This window comes from Myxine glutinosa, chromosome 2 (genome assembly GCF_964187855.1).
Source record: "Myxine glutinosa chromosome 2, kmMyxGlut1.1, whole genome shotgun sequence".
In the NCBI taxonomy this organism is placed as follows: Eukaryota; Metazoa; Chordata; class Myxini; order Myxiniformes; family Myxinidae; genus Myxine; species Myxine glutinosa.
Window position 1 is genome coordinate 63,165,489 of NC_136262.1, and position 19,875 is coordinate 63,185,363.

At 41.8% G+C, this 19,875-nt stretch overlaps 1 protein-coding gene across 1 annotated transcript in view; it reads right to left on the minus strand.

The window, feature by feature from the left end:
* Positions 1 to 19,875, minus strand: part of PTPRK (protein tyrosine phosphatase receptor type K) — a 455,725-nt gene that overhangs the window by 292,887 nt on the left and 142,963 nt on the right. Inside the window, exons 9-11 of the mRNA XM_078772597.1 lie at positions 16,756 to 16,857; positions 16,519 to 16,644; positions 13,217 to 13,418 (exon numbers count right to left, since the gene is read on the minus strand). Coding sequence (XP_078628723.1) covers positions 13,217 to 13,418; positions 16,519 to 16,644; positions 16,756 to 16,857 — 430 coding nt within the window. The remainder of the gene's footprint in view (positions 1 to 13,216; positions 13,419 to 16,518; positions 16,645 to 16,755; positions 16,858 to 19,875) is intronic.

Consider the following 19,875-nt stretch of genomic DNA (forward strand, 5'->3'; position numbering starts at 1 on the left):
TGCTGGCTCTGTAGTATTCTAGCTCACCCTAGTGCTGGCTCTGTAGCATTCTAGATCAGCGTAGTGCTGGCTCTGGAGCATTCGAGCTCCATACAGTGCTGGCTCTGCAGCATTCGAGCTCCACACAGTGCTAGCTCTGCAGCATTCGAGCTCCACACAATGCTGGCTCTGTAGTATTCCCGCTCCACACTGTGCTGGCTCTGTAGTATTCTAGATCCACACAGTGCTGGTTCTGCAGCATTCGAGCTCCACACAGTGCTGGCTCTGTAGCATTCCAGCTCCACATAGTGCTGGCTCTGTAGTATTCTAGATCCACACAGAGCTGGCTCTGCAGCATTCGAGCTCCACACAGTGCTGGCTCTGTAGTATTCTAGGATCCACACAGTGCTGGCTCTGTAGTATTCTAGATCCACACAGTGCTGGCTCTGTAGTACTCGAGCTCCACACAGTGCTGGCTCTGCAGCATTCGAGCTCCACACAGTGCTGGCTCTGTAGTATTCTAGCTCCACACAGTGCTGGCTCTGTAGCATTCTAGATCCAAACAGTGCTGGCTCTGTAGCATTCTAGCTCCACATAGTGATGGCTCTGTAGTATTTTAGCTCCACACAGTGCTGGCGCTGCAGCATTCTAGATCCACCTAGTGCTGGCTCTGTAGCATTCTAGCTCCACACAGTGCTGGCTCTGCAGCATTCTAGATCCACACAGTGCTGGCTCTGTAGCATTCTAGATCCACCTAGTGCTGGCTCTGTAGCATTCTAGCTCACCCTAGTGCTGTCTCTGTTTTATTCTAGCTCCACACAGTGCTGGCTCTGTAGTATTCTAGCTCCAAATAGTGCTAGCTCTGTAGTATTCTAGCTCCACATAGTGCTGGCTCTATAGCATTCTAGATCCACCTAGTGCTGGCTCTGTAGCATTCTAGGTCACCCGAGTGCTGGCTCTGTAGCATACTAGCTCGACATAGTGCTGGCTCTGCAGCATTCTAGATCCACCTAGTGCTGGCTCTGTAGCGTTCTAGCTCACCCTAGTGCTGGCTCTGTAGCATTCTAGATCAGCGTAGTTCTGGCTCTGCAGCATTCGAGCTCCACACAGTGCTAGCTCTGTAGCATTTGAGCTCCACACAGTGCTGGCTCTGTAGCATTCTAGCTTACCCTCGTGCTGGCTCTGCAGCATTCTAGCTCCACACAGTGCTGGATCTGTAGTATTCTAGCTCCACACAGTGCTAGCTCTGTAGCATTCTAGCTCCACATAGTGCTGGCTCTGTAGCATTCTAGCTCCACACAGTGCTGGCTCTGTAGTATTCTAGCTCCACCTAGTGCTGGCTCTGTGGCATTTTAGATCAGTGTAGTGCTGGCTCTGCAGTATTCTAGCTCACCCTAGTGCTGGCTCTGTAGCATTCTAGATCAGTGTAGTGCTGGCTCTGCAGTATTATAGCTCCACATAGTGCTGGCTCTGTAGCATTCTTGCTCCACATAGTGCTGGCTCTGTAGCATTCTAGCTCCACCTAGTGCTGGCTCTTTACTATTCTAGCTCACCCTAGTGCTGGCTCTGTAGCATTCTAGATCAGCGTAGTGCTGCCTCTGCAGCAAACGAGCTCCACACAGTGCTGGCTCTGTCACATTCTAGCTCCCCACAGTGCTGGCTCTGTAGTATTCTCGCTCCACACAGTGCTGGCTCTGCAGCATTCTAGATCCACCTAGTGCTGGCTCTGTAGCATTCTAGATCAGCGTAGTGCTGGCTCTGCAGCATTCAAGCTCCACACAGTGATAGCTCTGTAGCATTCGAGCTCCACACAGTGCTGGCTCTGCAGCATTCGAGCTCCACACATTGCTGGCTCTGCAGCATTCTAGCTCACCCTAGTGCTGGCTCTGCAGCATTCTAGATCCACCTAGTGCTGGCTCTGTAGCATTCTAGCTCCACACAGTGCTGGCTCTGTAGCATTCTAGCTCCACATAATGCTCGAGATGTAACATTCTAGCTCCACACAGTGCTGGCTCTGCAGAATTCTAGCTTCACCTAGTGCTGGCTCTGCAGCATTCTAGCTTCACCTAGTGCTGGCTCTTTGCTATTCTAGTTCACCCTAGTGCTGGCTCTGTAGCATTCTAGATCAGCGTAGTGCTGGCTCTGCAGCATTCGAGCTCCACACAGTGCTGGCTCTGCCACATTCTAGATCCACACAGTGCTGGCTCTGCAGCATTCGAGCTCCACACAGTGCTGGCTCTGTAGCATTCTAGCTCCACCTAGTGCTAGCTCTGTAGCATTCTAGCTCCACATAGTGCTGGCTCTGCAGCATTCTAGCTCCACCTAGTGCTGGCTCTGTGGCATTCTAGCTCACCGTAATGCTAGCTCTTTACTATTCTAGCTCCACATAGTACTGGCTCTGCAGCATTCTAGCTCCACCTAGTGCTGGCTCTGCAGCATTCTAGCTCCACCTAGTGCTGGCTCTTTACTATTCTAGCTTACCCTAGTGCTGGCTCTGTAGCATTCTAGCTCCTATGCTCGCTCTCTACCATTCTATGTCACCCAAGTGCTGGCATTCTCCCATTCTCGGTCTGCCTAGTGCTGGCTCTGCAGCATTCTAGCTCTGCCTAGTGCTGGCTCTGTAGCATTCTAGCTCCACCTAGTGCTGGCTCTGAGGGGTGGGTGAAGCTTGGCCCAGGTTTCCACAAACCAGCTAGCCTGGCCTGATTTTAACTTGGGGCTGGAATTTAGACTTAAAGTCAGGGTAGAAATTTGTAATTTGGCCAGGGTGCTTGCGATAGCTCGCCTATTTGCAAAGGACACGTGGGATTTTTAACATCCAACAACTAATACCGTCAGATGGGATGCTCATTTGATGTCCAGTCCATCCGAAGGACAGCACACATATTGATGAATCACCCTGCCTGTGAAACCCCGGGATGACAATTTATAGCTGGATCAGGATTTGAACCCAGGCTAGACAGCTTAAAGGAGAGTGTATGTATCTCTGGGCCATCCTGTCAGCCTGGCATAAAGACACATCTGTCTGCATATTGTTAAATATGTTAATGTATAATTATTAAATGATTTTTGAACAGTCGCATTAAAGGAAATTCAATCAATATAATGTCATCATTGAGATGATGTTGAACCCATAATTTGAACAGCAAACGCAAATTCTAACAATAATGATCATTAGGCAAGCCTTGGTATGAGTTTAATTACAGGCACCTTGAAAATACAACATCTATTCTCAACATCCTTGGTAGAATAATTACAAGTCAATACTTTATTCAGGAACCAAGAATGAGCAAATTATGCTGTAAATTCCTGTCCCAGACAAACACAGCAAAAAAAGTGTTGTGTGCATGAGCTCCCAAAAAAGTTTCCTGCAACTCTATTAAGTTGCAAAGCAGTGAAATTACTGAACGAAAGTCATTTTAAACAATGTTTTACGAATCCTGTGGATTAAATGTGCAGATAAGCGCAAGTTAAACGAAAAAAAATGGATTGTTTTCCTGTCAAAGAAAATCCTCAATCCTTTCATTTATCAGCTGATTATGACTGGCACTGTCAAAGGGGATAAATTCAATATGAAAACATTTTTGTCTCTTGCATCTAATAAATATCACCAGCCAAATGAAACTACATCTTGAAATTCTGAAGAGTTTAAATTGCTGCATTAGTTGAAAATACATATGCTAACTTATTTGAGCAGGCAAACCACCAAGGGAGTAAAATGAACTTAATATAATCTAATTTGATATTGGGATGTCGTATTAAAAAACAAAAACTTAATTTCATGCAAAACTATTGCCCAGATTTAGCCGAGAGCACACAATTCTTTGAATAAATCAGCATTCTGAAAAATGGTTAAATAGGGCAGGAGTTCAAAATGAAGTATTTTCAACTAGAACGACACTCTGACGTAAAGGCGTCGACCGATATGCCTCCGCCCAAATTATCGATATATATATATTCTTCGTAGGTGATTCTGTCTGTCTGTGAGTCTGTCCAGGGGTGTGGCCTCCTCCATTGAGGGAGTAGCTCCACCCATTCTGGAAGAGGCTTCAAAAACAAATATCCACCATTTTGTTTACTCGCATAGCTTTGAGGCCTCTTTTGTTAGGCCCGTGGTGTTTTGCTCTTTCTCACAGTTTTATTTAAACTCTAATTCGATATCTCATTTCATTTTTCACATTCGCTAACATGGTTTTAGACTTGGTTGAAAAAAAACGGGAAGAAAATTCGATGAAAGTTACCGTTTATAGAACGAAATGAATTTTCAAAGGCCTGTAACATAAAGTTAATCGAGTCTCCCTCATGGCTTTATCTCGCCTCAAATTCACCATCTGATTTCATTTTTATCGATGGTTTTAGACTCGGTGTCAGCAATAATTGAGAAAATTCACGCACATGGGAAAATGCCGAGATATATAAAAAAATTGCGGCACGATGGCATGCGATATCATACACCGCCCAAATAACTCATACGGGAAAATGTCGAGATATATTAAAAATTCGCTTTTTCTTTTCCGTTAAGATATATTACTTTTCCATTTTGGTGACAGTCATCACAAACAAAGTCAACAATGTGGGGAGAGGGGCAGAGCTTCGTTTGAAATTTCCGACAGGTATTTCTTTGTTCCAATTTCATTCATCGAAAGGTAATCCTGTTTGAACACTCCATTCATTCCATCAATGTAATTCACATGTGTAAAATAAATAAACAGATGGGAGATTGCCAAGAGATATTTTTTCGTTCTTATTTTATAAGCTGTACGTACACATAGCTTATAGTTCACGGCCCAAACACACACAATATATGTTCCAAGGTTTATAACTTTTTTCCAAGGGACTTTTCCATTTGAGCTGTATTATTTATATCATCGGAAAGTTTCATTCTTTCGACGTAGTCACAATAAAAAGTTGCAATTAGGTACTCTGCACGTGGGGAGAAGGGCGGAGCATCGTTTACGTGTCGCCACTCGCGTTTGTAATCCCGTGTGTGTGTGTGTGTGTGTGTGTGTGTGTGTGTGTGTGTGTGTGTGTGTGTGTGTGATTCGACATAAGAATCGGAGCATCGTTGGACATAAGAATTGAAAATCATAAGAGATAGAATTGTGAGAAACAAACAAAAAAAAAGAAGATGTATGTGTGTGTGTGTGTATGTGTGTGTGTGTGTGTGTGTGTGTGAGTGTGTATGCATGTGTGTGCGTGTGTGTATGTGTGTGTGTGTGTGTGTCTGTGTGAATAAGAGAGAGACAGAATTGTGAGGAACAGAAATGAAAAAATGAGATGTGTGTGTGTGTATATGTGTGCGTGTGTGTGTATGTATTGTCTTTGTCGAATCATCTAACAGTATTTGTCTGTCTCTTTGTCTTTATTCCCTAAGCCAGATGTGTCCATGACGTAAACCGTAAACGTGTGTGTGTGTGTGTGTGTGTGTGTGTGTGTGTGTGTGACCCACTCTCCACCCCCCCCCCCCAACCCCCCATTAGCATTCTAGCTTCTAAAGATTGCAAGACAGTGTGACCCACTCCCCTGTGTGTGTGTGTGTGTGTGTGTGTGTGTTCCTCTCCCCTGTGTGTGTGTCCCACTCCCCTGTGTGTGTGTGTGTGTGTGTGTGTGTGTGCGCATGTGTGTCTCTGTGCGTGTGTGTGTCTGTGTGTGTGACCCCCTCCCCCCCCCCCCATGTGTGTGTGACCCACTCCACTGTGTGTGTGTGTGTGTATGTCCCACTCCTCCGTGTGTGTGTGTGTGTGTGTGTCTGTGTGACCCACTCTCCCGTGTGCGTGTGTGTGTGTGTGTGTGTGTGTGTGTGTGTGATCCACTCGTGTGTGTGTGTATGACCCACTCTCCCATGTGTGACTGTGTGTGTGTGTGTGTGTGTGTGTGTGTGTGTAACCCACTCCACCGTGTGTGACGCCCGCTCCCCACCCCCCGTCTGTGACTCACTCCCCCATGTGTGTGTGTGACCCACACCCCTGTGTGCGTGACCCACTCCCGTGTGTGTGTGTGTGACCCACTCCACCGTGTGTGACCCACCCAATCCCGTGCGTGACCCACCCAATCCCGTGTGTGACCCACCCAATCCCGTGTGACCCCCCCCCCCCCCCCCGTGTGTGTGACCCAGTGGATCTGATAAATTGCCAGTAACCATTTTGTAAAACTGAATGTGCAGCACTTAACTCAATATGTCGAAATGTCAAACACGTCTATGCCCGTGGGATTCCCACGGGTGTCCCCACAAGTTACATCATTATAATACTTGAACCAAGTTTGATTTAAATCCATTCAGCTGTTCTGAAGTATCACATTTTTACCTGGCATGACCTCTGACCTTTTATCTGTTGATGCCAAAATCCAATCAGTTCATCTTCGCATCAGATATACTTATGTCAAATTTGTTCAAAATCCCATCACTTGTTCACAAGTTGACATGGCAACATAAATTTTACTTAACATGACCTATGATCTTTGACCTCTTCACTCCAAAATATAATCAGTTCATCTTTGTATCATATATACTTATATACCAAGTCTGTTCAAAATCCCATCACTGGTTCAGGAGTTGGCGCCGCAACATAATTTTTAATTAACATGACCTTTGACCTCTTGACCGCAAAAACTAATCAGTTAATCTTTTCATCATTATTCATACCTGTACCAGATTTGACTTAGATCCCTTCAGCCATTCTTAGGTTATCGTCGTAACGAAATAATTGTAACTTAACATGACCTCTGATCATTGACCTCTTGACCCCAAAATCGAATCACTTTATCGTTGCATTAAAATATATAATTAAACCAAGTTTGGTGAAAATCCCATGACTGGTTCACAAGTGAGCTTGGTAACAGGATTTTAATCTCACATGACCTCTGACCTTTAGCTTTTGACCTCGTGACCCCAAAATCTAATCACTTCATTTCTACCTCATTATTCATACCTGCACAACGTTTGACTAAGATCCCTTCACCTGTTCTCAAGTTATCGCAATAACGAAAACTTCATCACGGACGGGTGGGTGGACAGACGGACGGACAACCAGAAAACATAACGCCTCCGGCAACTTAATTCGCGGAGGCATAAAAGGTATACAATTATCGCTATTTTTTTCATTCAAAAAGTAGACAATTATCGCTATTTTGAAGTACAAAAAGAAGACAACTATTGCTATCTGTGCAGTTCAAAAGAAGACAACTATTGCTATCTGTGCAGTTCAAAAGAAGTTATTGCTATTTTGAAGTTCAAAAAGTAGACAATTATTGCTATTTTTTTAAGTTAAAAAAAAAGACAATTATTGCTATTTTTTTGGAAGTTCAAAAAGTAGACAATTATCGCTTCTTTTTTTTAGTTCAAAAAGTAGACAATTATCGCTATTTTTAAAGTTCAAAAAGTAGACAATTAATTGCTATTTTTTTGGAAGTTCTAAATGTCGACAATTATCGCTAATTTTTGAAGTTCAAAAATAAGACAATTATTGCTATTTTTTTGGAAGTTCTAAATGTCGACAATTATCGCTAATTTTTGAAGTTCAAAAATAAGACAATTATTGCTATTTTTTTGGAAGTTCTAAATGTCGACAATTATCGCTAATTTTTGAAGTTCAAAAATAAGACAATTATTGCTATTTTTTTGGAAGTTCAAAAAGAAGACAATTATCGCTATTTTTTGAAGTTCAAAAATAAGACAATTATTGCTATTTTTTTGGAAGTTCAAAAAGAAGACAATTATTGCTAGTTTTTGAAGTTCAAAAAGTAGGCAATTATTGCTAGTTTTTGAAGTTCAAAAAGTAGACAATTATTATTTTTTGAAGTTCAAAACATAAACAATTATTGCGGTTTTTTTTTGAAGTTCAAAACGTAAACAATTATTGCTATTTTTTTGAAGTTCAAAAAGTAGACAATTATTGCTGCTACTACTACGTCTTCCTCAACCGCCTCAATTGTTCCCACCTTCTTGTGGCATTGGCCCAACGTTTTTGGAACGTTTTTGGCCCAAGTCTTTCACGTACCAGCTGGTAAAGCCTGACGTTAGACTGGAGCAAATTTGGCAAGGATTTAGAATTTGTTTAGCTTGCCAGGGATAACTCACTTTCTGTTAATGAAAGACACCATGGGATATTTAACGTCCCCCACTAATGTTAACAGACAGGGAACCCAGCTTAACGTCCAACCAATGGACACACTTTGTAATGCAACATCTTGCCTGCAAAGCACTAATCCGACAGTTTATAGTCAGAATGGGAATAAACCCAGATTAGACACCTCGAAGGTAAGTATGCTACCTCTGCACCATCCCATCGAGCAGAAAGATAATTATATGCTGTGATGTAAAACTAATTTCCATGCCTCTTATCGTTAAGGCTATTACTGTATCCACTAAAACCTATAGCCCACCACAATAATTGGACAGTCGTTGATGCGATGAGACATGAAAGATTGCAATTTTAAATAATTTAAAAAATTGCCTTTCATTGCATGCTGTCCAACAAGGGATAACTTGAATTAGAAAGATTGGGGATGCCATTAAGCTCAAGAAAATTACCATCCGAGATGTACTCTGATAGAATGAAGTAGGCTTTATCCATTGTTCGGCTTGAGTTTAAAAAGCCAATTTTCTTTGTTGAATCACAAAGATAATGATTTCCTTTAAATCGGTGAGAGAGTGGTGGCATTTTCAAACCTGCTACAATATGTGAGATATTATCGATATAGCATGGACGGCTCAATAGAGTTGTCAAAACAGAATATCTGTGATGTTGTTAAAATCAGTTTGCCTTGAAAGTGCAACAAAGGTTCATCATTGGAGAGACGAGAGACATATTTTTTTCTCCATAGACTGAATTTGGGAAGTTCATGCAGCCAAAGGTCAAAAAGGATCAAGGTTGTGAAACTGATGAAATAGTAGATTAAAAAGTCGGTTGTTGGTGGAAATTTTGCCATTTTTTTAAGGCAACCTCCCAACTTGCTCTGTTTTCACTTATAAATTGAGCTCGGCACTAACACATACTACATACACAATGACGTAAACATGTGACAAATTTCAGGTGATTCATCTTTTTCACATTTTGCTTTTTGTACACTGAAAAACAAAAATTGAAGGGGAACTCGAGTGAAATTCTTGTGACCTGAAGTGTTCTCATCTGGTTTGTGTGAAATCAATTTGCCCATGTGTGTGCCTAGTTTTACCCAATGCGGATGGCTTTTCAACTGAAAATGCAAGGACATTACTGCCATTAAAATTGTTGTTTACTGACACATTGTTCTTTACACAACACATTGTTGTTCACACTACAATACTACCACATAAATGTCAACTGGCTTCATCATTATGAGAGAATAGGAAGTAAAGGGGCATATTACATTATGCAGGCTGCATGAACATAAACCCATCCAAGATGGCAGTTGTTACCTCAAGCTCAGTGGTTTATTCACAAAATACGAGTCAAGAAAACCAAAGACTTAATCCATGCAAAAGGGATTGAAAATAGAAAAAAATCTCATCCACCAGAAGCAAACAATACTCTTTCAGCACTTGGTTACTGGACAAAGTTTAGATGAAACAATGCTGAAAACATTTCAACCAAATGTATGTTCACTCAGAGAGGTTAATCTATACTATAAGAGATATGTTTGTCTGTCTGTTTGTCTGTCTGTCTGCATCGCCATTTTCTCAGAGATGGCCAAACGGATCTTCATCAAACTTTCAGAGGTTCATCAATGAGTGCTGTGGAGTGTTTTAGGCAAAAATAAGTTTTGAAAATTTAGAAATAAAACGTTTGATTGTTTGGATATTTTTAAATGGCTCTATAGTGCCTAAGCTTTTGTAGTTATGTGAAAGGTAATATTAAAAAAGGTAATAATGTGAAAGGTAGAATCACTCTACTCTGGACATGCTGCTTCTGCTTTCTCAACAATGGATGGAGGTCCTCAATACCAAACAGGAAATTAGAGCTGTCTCCCTTGACATATCACGTGCCTTCGATACGGTCTGGCACCCCGCTCTGCTCACCAAACTCTCCTCTTTTGGTATCCATGGAAATCTCCACGCATGGCTGGCGGACGTCCTCTCTAGTCATAGTCAACGTGTGGCCCTGAATGGATTTCTCTCATCTCCTCTTCCTGTTCAGGCTGGAGTTCCCCAAGGCAGTGTTCTGGGCCCTGTGCTTTTTCTGGTCTTCATCAATGATCTCTCTGACTCTTGAAAATCCTCTCTATCTCTTTGCTGATGACTCTCCTCTCTGTCGCTCCATTCTTCATCCCTCAGATCGGCAGTCTGCAGCCTCCTCACTCTCTGCAGACCTGGACAAAATCACAGACTGGGCAAACAAGTGGAACATGTCTTTCAATCCTGACAAATCTCACACTCTTACGATGTCTCTCCGAAAAGACAGACTGGACAACCCTCCCATCCACTTTCTGAATAATCCTCTCCAAGAAGTTCTGTCACTCAAGCTTTTGGGTCTCACTATCTGCCATGATCTTTCCTGGGAAAACCACATTTCAAATCTGGCCTCCAAAGCCAGTCGCCGACTGGGCATCCTCCGTCGTGCGAAGTCCTTCCTTGGCACACCTGAGCTCCTCACCACATGCAAGGCTTTCATCCGCAGCTCAATGGAATACTGCTCTCCCCTCTGGGCTGGTGCTCCTGCCTCACACCTAGCTCGTCTTCACGCTGTTGAAACCAAAGCATTCAGAATCATTGGAATCTCCCGCGATAAAGCTAACTCCAAGGGCCTCTCACTCACTCACCGCAGGCAGGTTGGTGGTCTTTCCGTCTTCTACCGACTCCTCTCTGGCCTTGCCCCCCCAGCTCTCTCTGGGCTCTGTCCCCCAAATATTCCTACAGGTCGCACAAGATCTGCTTGCAACCCTCTGATGGTTAAACTGCCAAAATCAAGACTCTCTGCTCACCTTCACTCCTTCATTCCTCTTTTCTCCCGCCTCTGGAACAAACTCCCTCACTCTCTTCAATCCCACTCCACCCTCCAGGTCTTTAAAACAGCTGTTCACCACCATCTCTTATCTTCCCCCATCCAAAACCTTGATCTTTTCTATCCCTGCTAATTTCACCCCAATTTCACTTTTTTGAAATACCAACTTCTGTCCTGGAAGTCCTTGGTGTCCTCGTGTTTTATACTTCTCCCACCCCCCACCCCCACTTCCCACGCCTCCTCCCCCCAAGCCCTCTCCCTCCCACACATCTCCCTGCTCTTAAATGTTGTGTGCTCTCAAGTGTTTGTGTGCTTCCCCTTCTCTTTCCACTCCCTCTTTTTATATATTTTGTTTGTCTGGTTGATTTGTTTGTGAAGTAAATGTCAGCTATTTCACGAGCCTCGATTCAGTATACAAAAAAAAAAAAAAAAAAATTATCCCAGACCCCATTCATTAGTGGGTGTAGGGAAAAGTTATAAGCTCCCACAATTTTTTTTAGAAAAACCAGAATGGACTCGGTAGAGAGTCCTTTTCAGGTTTTCATTCCTCCAGGCTGAACAGTTTACGGCTGAACATACCGCCAGGCTGAACAGTTTATGTTTTGTGTCCCACTGATAGGCCGGATCTGGATTCAGACCTGAACCAAAAAATCTAATTGCCTTGGTATTCTCACCTAACCAACTTAGCCACACACAAAATTCCACCGAGTTTTGTCACAAGTCATCCACAACTTTTTGAAATATCATACTATATATAGTTTTTGGCCCTATGCTTCAATGGTGGTGAATCACATAAAAAAATTCTTTGATCTGGATCTGGATTCGAATCGTCACCAAAATTGAATAAATTTATCCATGTCACATACACAATCAGTCAACCATGTTTCGTCCGAATCTGTCCACAACTTTTTGAGATATCCTGTTCACAAAGAAATAGACGAATTGACAAACAGACAGGGGTGAAATCATAACCTTCATCCACCTTTGGTAGTGGAGGTAAAAACCAAATTGGATTTTTTCAAAATGTCAACAGGATTAGAACCATAACCCAGGTTAGCCTGCTAGTCTGGAATAAATCAGTATTTTTGAGAGTTGTATCTGTTAATTTAACTTTGTACATCGCATCTTATGACAAGTTAATCATTCCAGAACCATGGATTTCATGTCCGGATTAAGTCATCTTTCATGAAGACCCTTGATAAATTCCAATTTTTTTCAAGGTAGCTCAAGTCGAACATCAAGCCTGTTGAGCCATTTTGTGAAAGATTTAGCCCAAAGACCTCTTCCCACCTAGGCCCACAAGCTGGTGGGAATAATTGGGACCATTAAAGAATATGTAATACCAAGCCTGTGTCATGATATAAAAAAAAATTCGTGTGGAGGTGATTTCTGTTCTACAGTGTTCAAGTATATAATTCACTTTAAATAAATGTTTAAAGTGGTTTAACGGTATATAAAAAAATGAATTGCAGGTTTTACTGCCGTTTTACGCAGTGTCAATTACATCACCCTATATAACAAGTTGCATTAGTTATTTGTGCTTGTTGTTTGTGTCCTTTATTACGTCCATAAAAACAGTAAGTTTCCTGTTCGGAATAATTTTCAATTTTGTTTGATTGCCAGGCTGGCAGAGAGAGTAAGAATATTATCTCACTCCTCCCTGTGCATGTGCGATCGGGACAAATTCAGAGATAAAATATGGTAAAACAGCAGAATTGTCGTCCTATTCATGTTCGATTCATGTTCCAAATATAACATTCAATTTAAATAAGTTGTTTCTCGATCATAAACTGATAAGAGATAGGCAGATGGAAAAACATGATCCAATTGCTTAACCTTGCTTTTCGCTTTGCGTGTGTAGGGTTATTATATATTTTGATAATGCCGAACAATATTCCTTCAATAATATAATATACTAGAACGGCCCTCAGTAGAGAGCATACATCGGCCTGGTTGACCATATCACCCAATGGTGAAGAATCAATTTTAAAATTCTAGTCGCTGGATCCGGAATCGGATCTTCACCAAAATCTAATCATTTCGTCCTTGTCACATACGCTACATCTCTGCCAAATTTAGTCCGAATCCGTCCACAACTTTTTGCGATATTTTGTTCACAAATGGACAGACGGACAGACAAACGGACAGACAGACAGGGGTGAAAACATAACCTCCATCCACCTTTGGTGGCAGAGGTAAAAATAAATGCAATGTCACCAATAATCCTTCAAGTAAGAAATTCATTTAACTTGTGCACAGCCTGATGGTTCACTATTTGTGAGCTTACCAGAGATACTATTTGTGCGATAATTGCTTACCAGAGATTTGCGTTGTAAGGCGAACTGTGGTGGCTTGACCATATCCACGTGCTGTACTGGCACACACAGTGATAGAGTACGTAGTGCCAGGGAAGAGGTCGGAAAACAGATGTTGGGTTTGATTGATGGCTTTAAACACTGCACCCTGAGCCTCTTCATGACGGAAGTTTGGATCACCAGAACGCACAGCATTATAGGACACCTGGTATGCATGATAACAAAAGTACAACATCACAGGGGCTCCATGCACATTAGACTTGATAAAGCAAACTTAAGGCCTCATAAAAGTGTTCTAAACCCCAATCCTTCGTGTTCCTAGCAGGTCTTTAGTAATTACTTTACTAGTTATATTGCTGCACATGAGGTGACCTCATGATGCAAAATTTCATCAACATCGTATTAGCTGTTTTTAATTTAACAACATTGGAGTTTTGTGTTGCTACTATGCCACCAATACCTTATCAGCATCATCATTATCATCATCATCATCATTTACATAGAAGCATGAGAGCCAATCAGCATTTCCCACATTGGAGAAGCATCACTCCCATTTTATCACTTCTGTTCCCATTCCCTACACATCACATATTTTGCCCTCGATATCAGAGCTTTTCAAACATGTAAGTACTCCTTAAACTGATTGCAACAGCATCTACCATATGCTAGCGAGATCTATATCAATTGCAGCACACACCTTCATCAACAAAATAGAGATTCCAATGAAAAGTGAGAGGCCGTAAGTCCAGCTTGAGGAATATTGCATTACGGTAATACATCTCCTCCATCGTTGTGACGACTATATCGGCAAATACATTCGAGTAAATCTTTCACTAATTTATTGCATAAAAGTATTTCACAAAATGGTGGTAGTTGGAAGATACATAAAAAAATGATGACATGTGCAACTCATATAGCTGCCCAATAAGCAGCAAGGCCTTGCCTTTTGGGTAGCTATAAGTGTTGGTGGCGCCTTCAGTTTTGAATATATGCGTAAAAGTATTTAAGTCAGAACAATAAAAGTCATTTAAACATGCTCACAATTTGTTATCCAAGAACAAATGCAAACATTATATATTAAGATAATAATAATAATCTATATAATAATAGCGTAAGGACTCGACTTTGTTATGCCTTTTACGCTGCACCCAGTGACCCAATGCCCACGGCACTAATGGATTTACGATCTACGAACCGCGCTCTTTGTTTATCACGTACAGACATACTCGAAAAATCTGAATTAGCCGACGTTGGGGCCCAAAAGCATCCGATTAACTGCCGATACGACTCCATCTTACGACGCCATCGTATTGGCGTCTGCTGGGCGAAGGCGAAGCGAGCCGTCCGCTGATTGGACAGTCGAGTGGTGTGAACATGGGTGGTGTGAACCAAATGGTCTTTTTATTCCCTTGAACATTTTAAATTAGGATATATAAGGAAACGTCTTTATCGTCATTTTAATAAAGTTAAATGGAGTGACGTTGCGATACTCGGGGTGCGTTGCATAAATCCTCGTAACTCAGAGAGGTGTAGCAGGTGGCGAGACGTAAGGAAGCTTAAAGATAACGAGCTGAAAACAGACAAACGATATGTCAATCTCTTTCTACACCCAACGGAAATAAAAGTATGAGAGCAGGAAGGCATGGCCTGAGCACTTCGAGCAGAGAGGACTGATTGGACTTAACTTAAAGAGAAAAAATTGGAGCTTAACGGAAGAAGAAGATCCCATGAGCGCTCCGCTCCCCTATGCCATCCATAATGGTACACTCTATCCATACACCACATCCTCCCTTCCGTGGATGTTCCACGGGTTTCGGCTAGTAATAATAATAATAATGATGAAGGAAGTGTGGGTAGATGATCGCTGCATGAGGGTTGGGAGGAGAAGGGTGAGGAATTGAGGTTGGAAGATCAAAGGTGGGACAGAGTTGGGTGTGAGGGTGGCTGAGGCTTTTTGTTGAGATGTCATAATTGCAATTGTGAATTTACTCACAGTAAAAATGTAAATGTGTGTGTGTATGTGTGTGTGTGTGTGTGTGTGTGTGTATGTGTGTGTGTGTGTGTGTGTGTGTGTGTGTGTGTGTGTGTGTGTGTGTGTGTGTGTGTGTGTGTGTGTGTGTGTGTGTGTCATTGTTGGGGGAGGGGAGGAGTGGGTGGGGACTGATCCAATCACCATACAGGTAATGTACTTTTCATTACAAACCACCTCCTAAGGTGAAAGGTACACTCAAAATACCCCTCGATAACATGGACAACCAACCAAAGGATGGCCACACAAGCGCAGTACCAAAAGGCCATTGAAACCAACCACTTGGACAGCATTCATTGCCAACCTTTGACCTTTCTATCAAAATTTTATCCAACACCTAATTTAACCTAATTTTTTGCTTTTAGCAAAATTCTAGGCACACAATAACCTAATCTTCTTGAGTAATACCAAAGGGATCTTTAACTTTCACAAACTAAATGCAGATGGGATAGCCAGTTATATGTCATCATTTGAAGAATGGAATGAATGAGATATATATGAAGGGGTGGTAGACAGTAACAGAAAAAAAAAAAAATCTCCATTTTGCATGTGGAAAATTGAAATGAGCCCTGAAAAAAAAAGGCCTGGCAAAACGGTCTCGAGGTACGCACACTCGCCTCTAAGATGTCTAGCCTGGATTTGAATCTCAAACCAGCTATAAACTGTCATCCTGGTGTTTCACAGGCAGGGTTATTCATCAATGTTTGTTTCCTTCCGTCAGATCGATGTTAAAATGGGCATTAGTGTATGTTGTTATGCAGCAAATACTGCTCTCGTGAGTTTTTCATATAGAATCTGGAAACTTGTGATTTTTCACTTTCTTAGATCACCAAGGAGTCAAAACAAGCGGTTTCCAATTTGTTCGCACATGAATACTACCAAAATCCAAGATGGCCACCGCTCAAAATTAAAAAATCATCATATCTTTACCATTAATTAACATAAACACGTGGATAAACTATCTTTATGCATGTTTTCAGCTATGAGGAACTCTGGTAACCACATATTTATGTGGAAAGTGTCGCTAGTCCAAGTGCGCAACCTCTCAGTAGTGAGTGGAAATAACAGCTCTGACAACGTTGAGCCAATTCCTGTGTGGCTCGACATGGACTTGTACAAATGATTGTGCAATATGTCTTTCCTTGATCCACAGTTCCATGGCAAAATCATTGCTAGTCCCAGTGCATTTGACATAGTGCTATGTGCCTTATGTTATCTTGGAGCGACTCTAGATAGCAGTGATCTGGACGAAGCATGGATAGAAGCTGGCCTATACAGTAGCATAACTGTAGTTCAAGTTCTTAATGGCAAACATCACAACAGAGCCCTGGATGCTCAGTAAGCATCCCTGCAGGTTCTGCTCGCTGTATGGATGGATGTGTTCTTTGAACAGAACCCAGAACTGCACCGCCAATTGTCAACCGCTGTCGACAATGCGAGAGAAGCATTTAAAAATGGACTGGACATAGCTCAAGCTCATTGCGATCTGATCAATATGATAGGAAGCCTTCACCTGATGAAACACAAGGGTGTGTTCGATCAGATGAATGAAAAGTATCCCATGTGCAAGTGGGCCCGGATGTATATGCAGCAAGCCATCAATCTGCTCCAATTCCTGCAAGGGGCACACGAATGGAACTGGCTCTTGAATCTTGCTTTGTTGGAAAAGGTGTGCACCTACTTCTTCACATTCAACAGGCACTACTATGCCCAAAACATTCTGGAACATGCGACACACATGTATCAACTCGAGCAGAGCCATCCATCCATATGGCAGGAGTTCGACGGTGGTGAGTTTGCAGTCAATACCAATTCTGTTGCATTTACGGCCATCCGCCCAGATCAAGCACAAGAACATGTCAACAAAGTACACAAAGGAGATGGTGCCAAAATTGTTATGACAACATATCCTCAAGCCTTGCTCAAGTAGTGCACCGGAATCAGTAAGGCTTGCCGGAGAGACTGAACGTATGCTGAATGTTACCGAAACTGGAGCAAGGAAGCACCATCAGCATTCCGCCTCTAAAAACACCAGACAAGAATAAGCAGTGAAACAACTAAAGGGTGTGGTGGCATGAGAGAATCCCTTCAGTACATCAGAAAACGACGATGGTTCTGGGTTGAAGTTGGTCAACTTCGTTACAGTACAGATAATGCTGCCCATAAAGGTACATCATGATGTATTGGACATGGAATCATGTGGAAACAAGGCTCTCGCTACGTTTGTTAAGGAAATAATCAATGGAGAAAAAAATATGTGGGATAAAATGCCAAAATTGAAGTATCTGACTTGGAGTGATGGATGCTAAACTGTTAGTCTCAAGACGGCATCTGAAATTGTCAGTTTGAAAGCAACAAACTCCCTATTTGTTCGCTTGTTCCTCCTTGCAAAATCATCCAGAGAACTGTATCGAGAAGACATTGTTGGAAAGCATGAGTTTGCTAATTTCAGTGCTGCTCGCATAAGGCCTGATGATTTTCTTCTGCACTGCTCCAGCAAATCTACACTCATCCACAAACATGGTGTCAGAGACAACCATGTGGTTATATTTGGCCACCATATTGTTTTACCATAATAATTGGGGAAAAATATGTAACAACTTAAAGAATTATGACTGAAATTTAATAGAGTGATGATCACATTTTGGTAGGTATCAGTGATGTGATAATTACTGGTTTTATTGTACCCGTACCATGCAGCACCCATTTTGCCATACACAGTATCTGGGCACCATTGTTTTTATTTGTACTTTCTCGAATAAGGTAGTGATTAAATGAATTCCCCATAGCTGAAACATACAAAATGATAGTTTATTCATGTCTATGTCAACAAAAGGTAAAGCTATCGTGATTTATTGATATTTAGTATTCCGTGGCAGCCATTTTGGAATTTTTCACTGTTCATGAATAAAATAATTGGAAACAGCTGATTGTGTGTCCTATGTGTCCTTAGGAAGTAAAATATTACAAGTTATCAGATTCTATATGAACGAATCACTAAAATACACAACAACATACAATAATACATCCTGCCTGCCAGCATAAGTTGGTGGACATTAAAGATTGTACGGTGGCCTTCGTGACGAAGAGCAGGTGAGCTATTGCGGACACCCTGAACAAATTCCAAATTCCTGATCTGACTAAACCTAAACCTTCTAACTGCTTCGGCAGCACTAACACTCTGCATAGCGGGCATGGTACATGATTATGATGAAATAGAAAAACACTCGCATGATCACCTTTACCCATGAAACAATTGGTAAAGGTCGCCTTTAATAGACCAATGCTCATATAAAATATCTAATTGACCACTAAACACAACAGGCATTTTAAGGCCATTTTCCCTGCTAGAGCGGGGTTAGCCTTGCGGGCCCCATGACAATCTTCTCCATTTTGCCCTATTTTCTGCATCTCTCCTTGTTGACCCCCTTGCCCACATTTCTTCTTCCACCATCTTTAGCCAAGTCTTTCTCGGTCTTCCCCGTCCTCTACTTCCTTCTACATTCATTTCCATCACTCTTCTCAACCAGTCACTTTCATCCTTCCTCAACACATGACCAAACCATCTCAACCTGTTTCTCTTCACAGAATGACCACTAAATGACCCCCCAAAACAGCAGAACTCTAAGTTAGAATATGAAAACACCTCCCTCCAAGCCCTCTCCCTCCCACATTTCTCTCGATGTCCCTGCTCTCAAATGTTGTGTTTGTGTCCTTCCCCCTCTCTCCCCATCTTGTCTACCGATCCCCTTATTTTGTGTTTTATGTGTCGGCTTGACTTTTTGTGTGATTAATGTTAGCTCTTTCACGAGCCTCGATCTTGTGTACAAAAAAGAAAAATTAAATTTTTTTTTTAAAACGTGCATAAATAATGTCCAAATAAGAGGTTTTGTGACATCAAAGCAGTAATTCTTTTCTGTGATTGTATAATCAAACTAGAACGGCACTCAGTAGAGAGCATACCTCTGCCTGGTTGGCCATATCACGCAATGGTGAAGAATCACTTATAAAATTCTACTAGCTGGATCCGGATCTTCCCCAAAATTGAGTCGATTCTTCCTTGTCACACACACAACCTGTCCAACAAGTTTTGTCCAAATCCATCCACAACTTTTTGAGATATCCTGCTATGTATAGTTTTTGGCCCTATCTCCAAATGGTGAAGAATCACTTAAAATTTTTAATAATTCTCATATCCGGATCCGAATCCGGATCTTCACCAAAATCTAATCCTTTCGTCATTGTCACATACGCTACACATCCCTGCCAAATTTCGTCCGAATCCGTCCACAAATTTTTGAGATATTTTGTTCACAGACAAACGGACAGACAAACAGACAGGGGTGAAAACATAACCTACATCCACCTTTGGTGGCGGAGATAATAAATCAAACGAGAAGCTGATTGATTTTATCAATCGCATTATGAAGTTTTCCACATGAACATTTCATTCTATTCCAGGCATACGTCTCATGCTAAATGCCTGCGGTTAAGTAGGACCACAAGCCCAGAGGTTAAGTGGAGGTTTTCCAACCCATTGTCTGGCTTTGATTGGATGTGGAATCAGCACAGTCCTTCACTTCTAATAACAGCCACTGTGTGTTTCTAACCTGGAGAGAATAATTTAACTTTA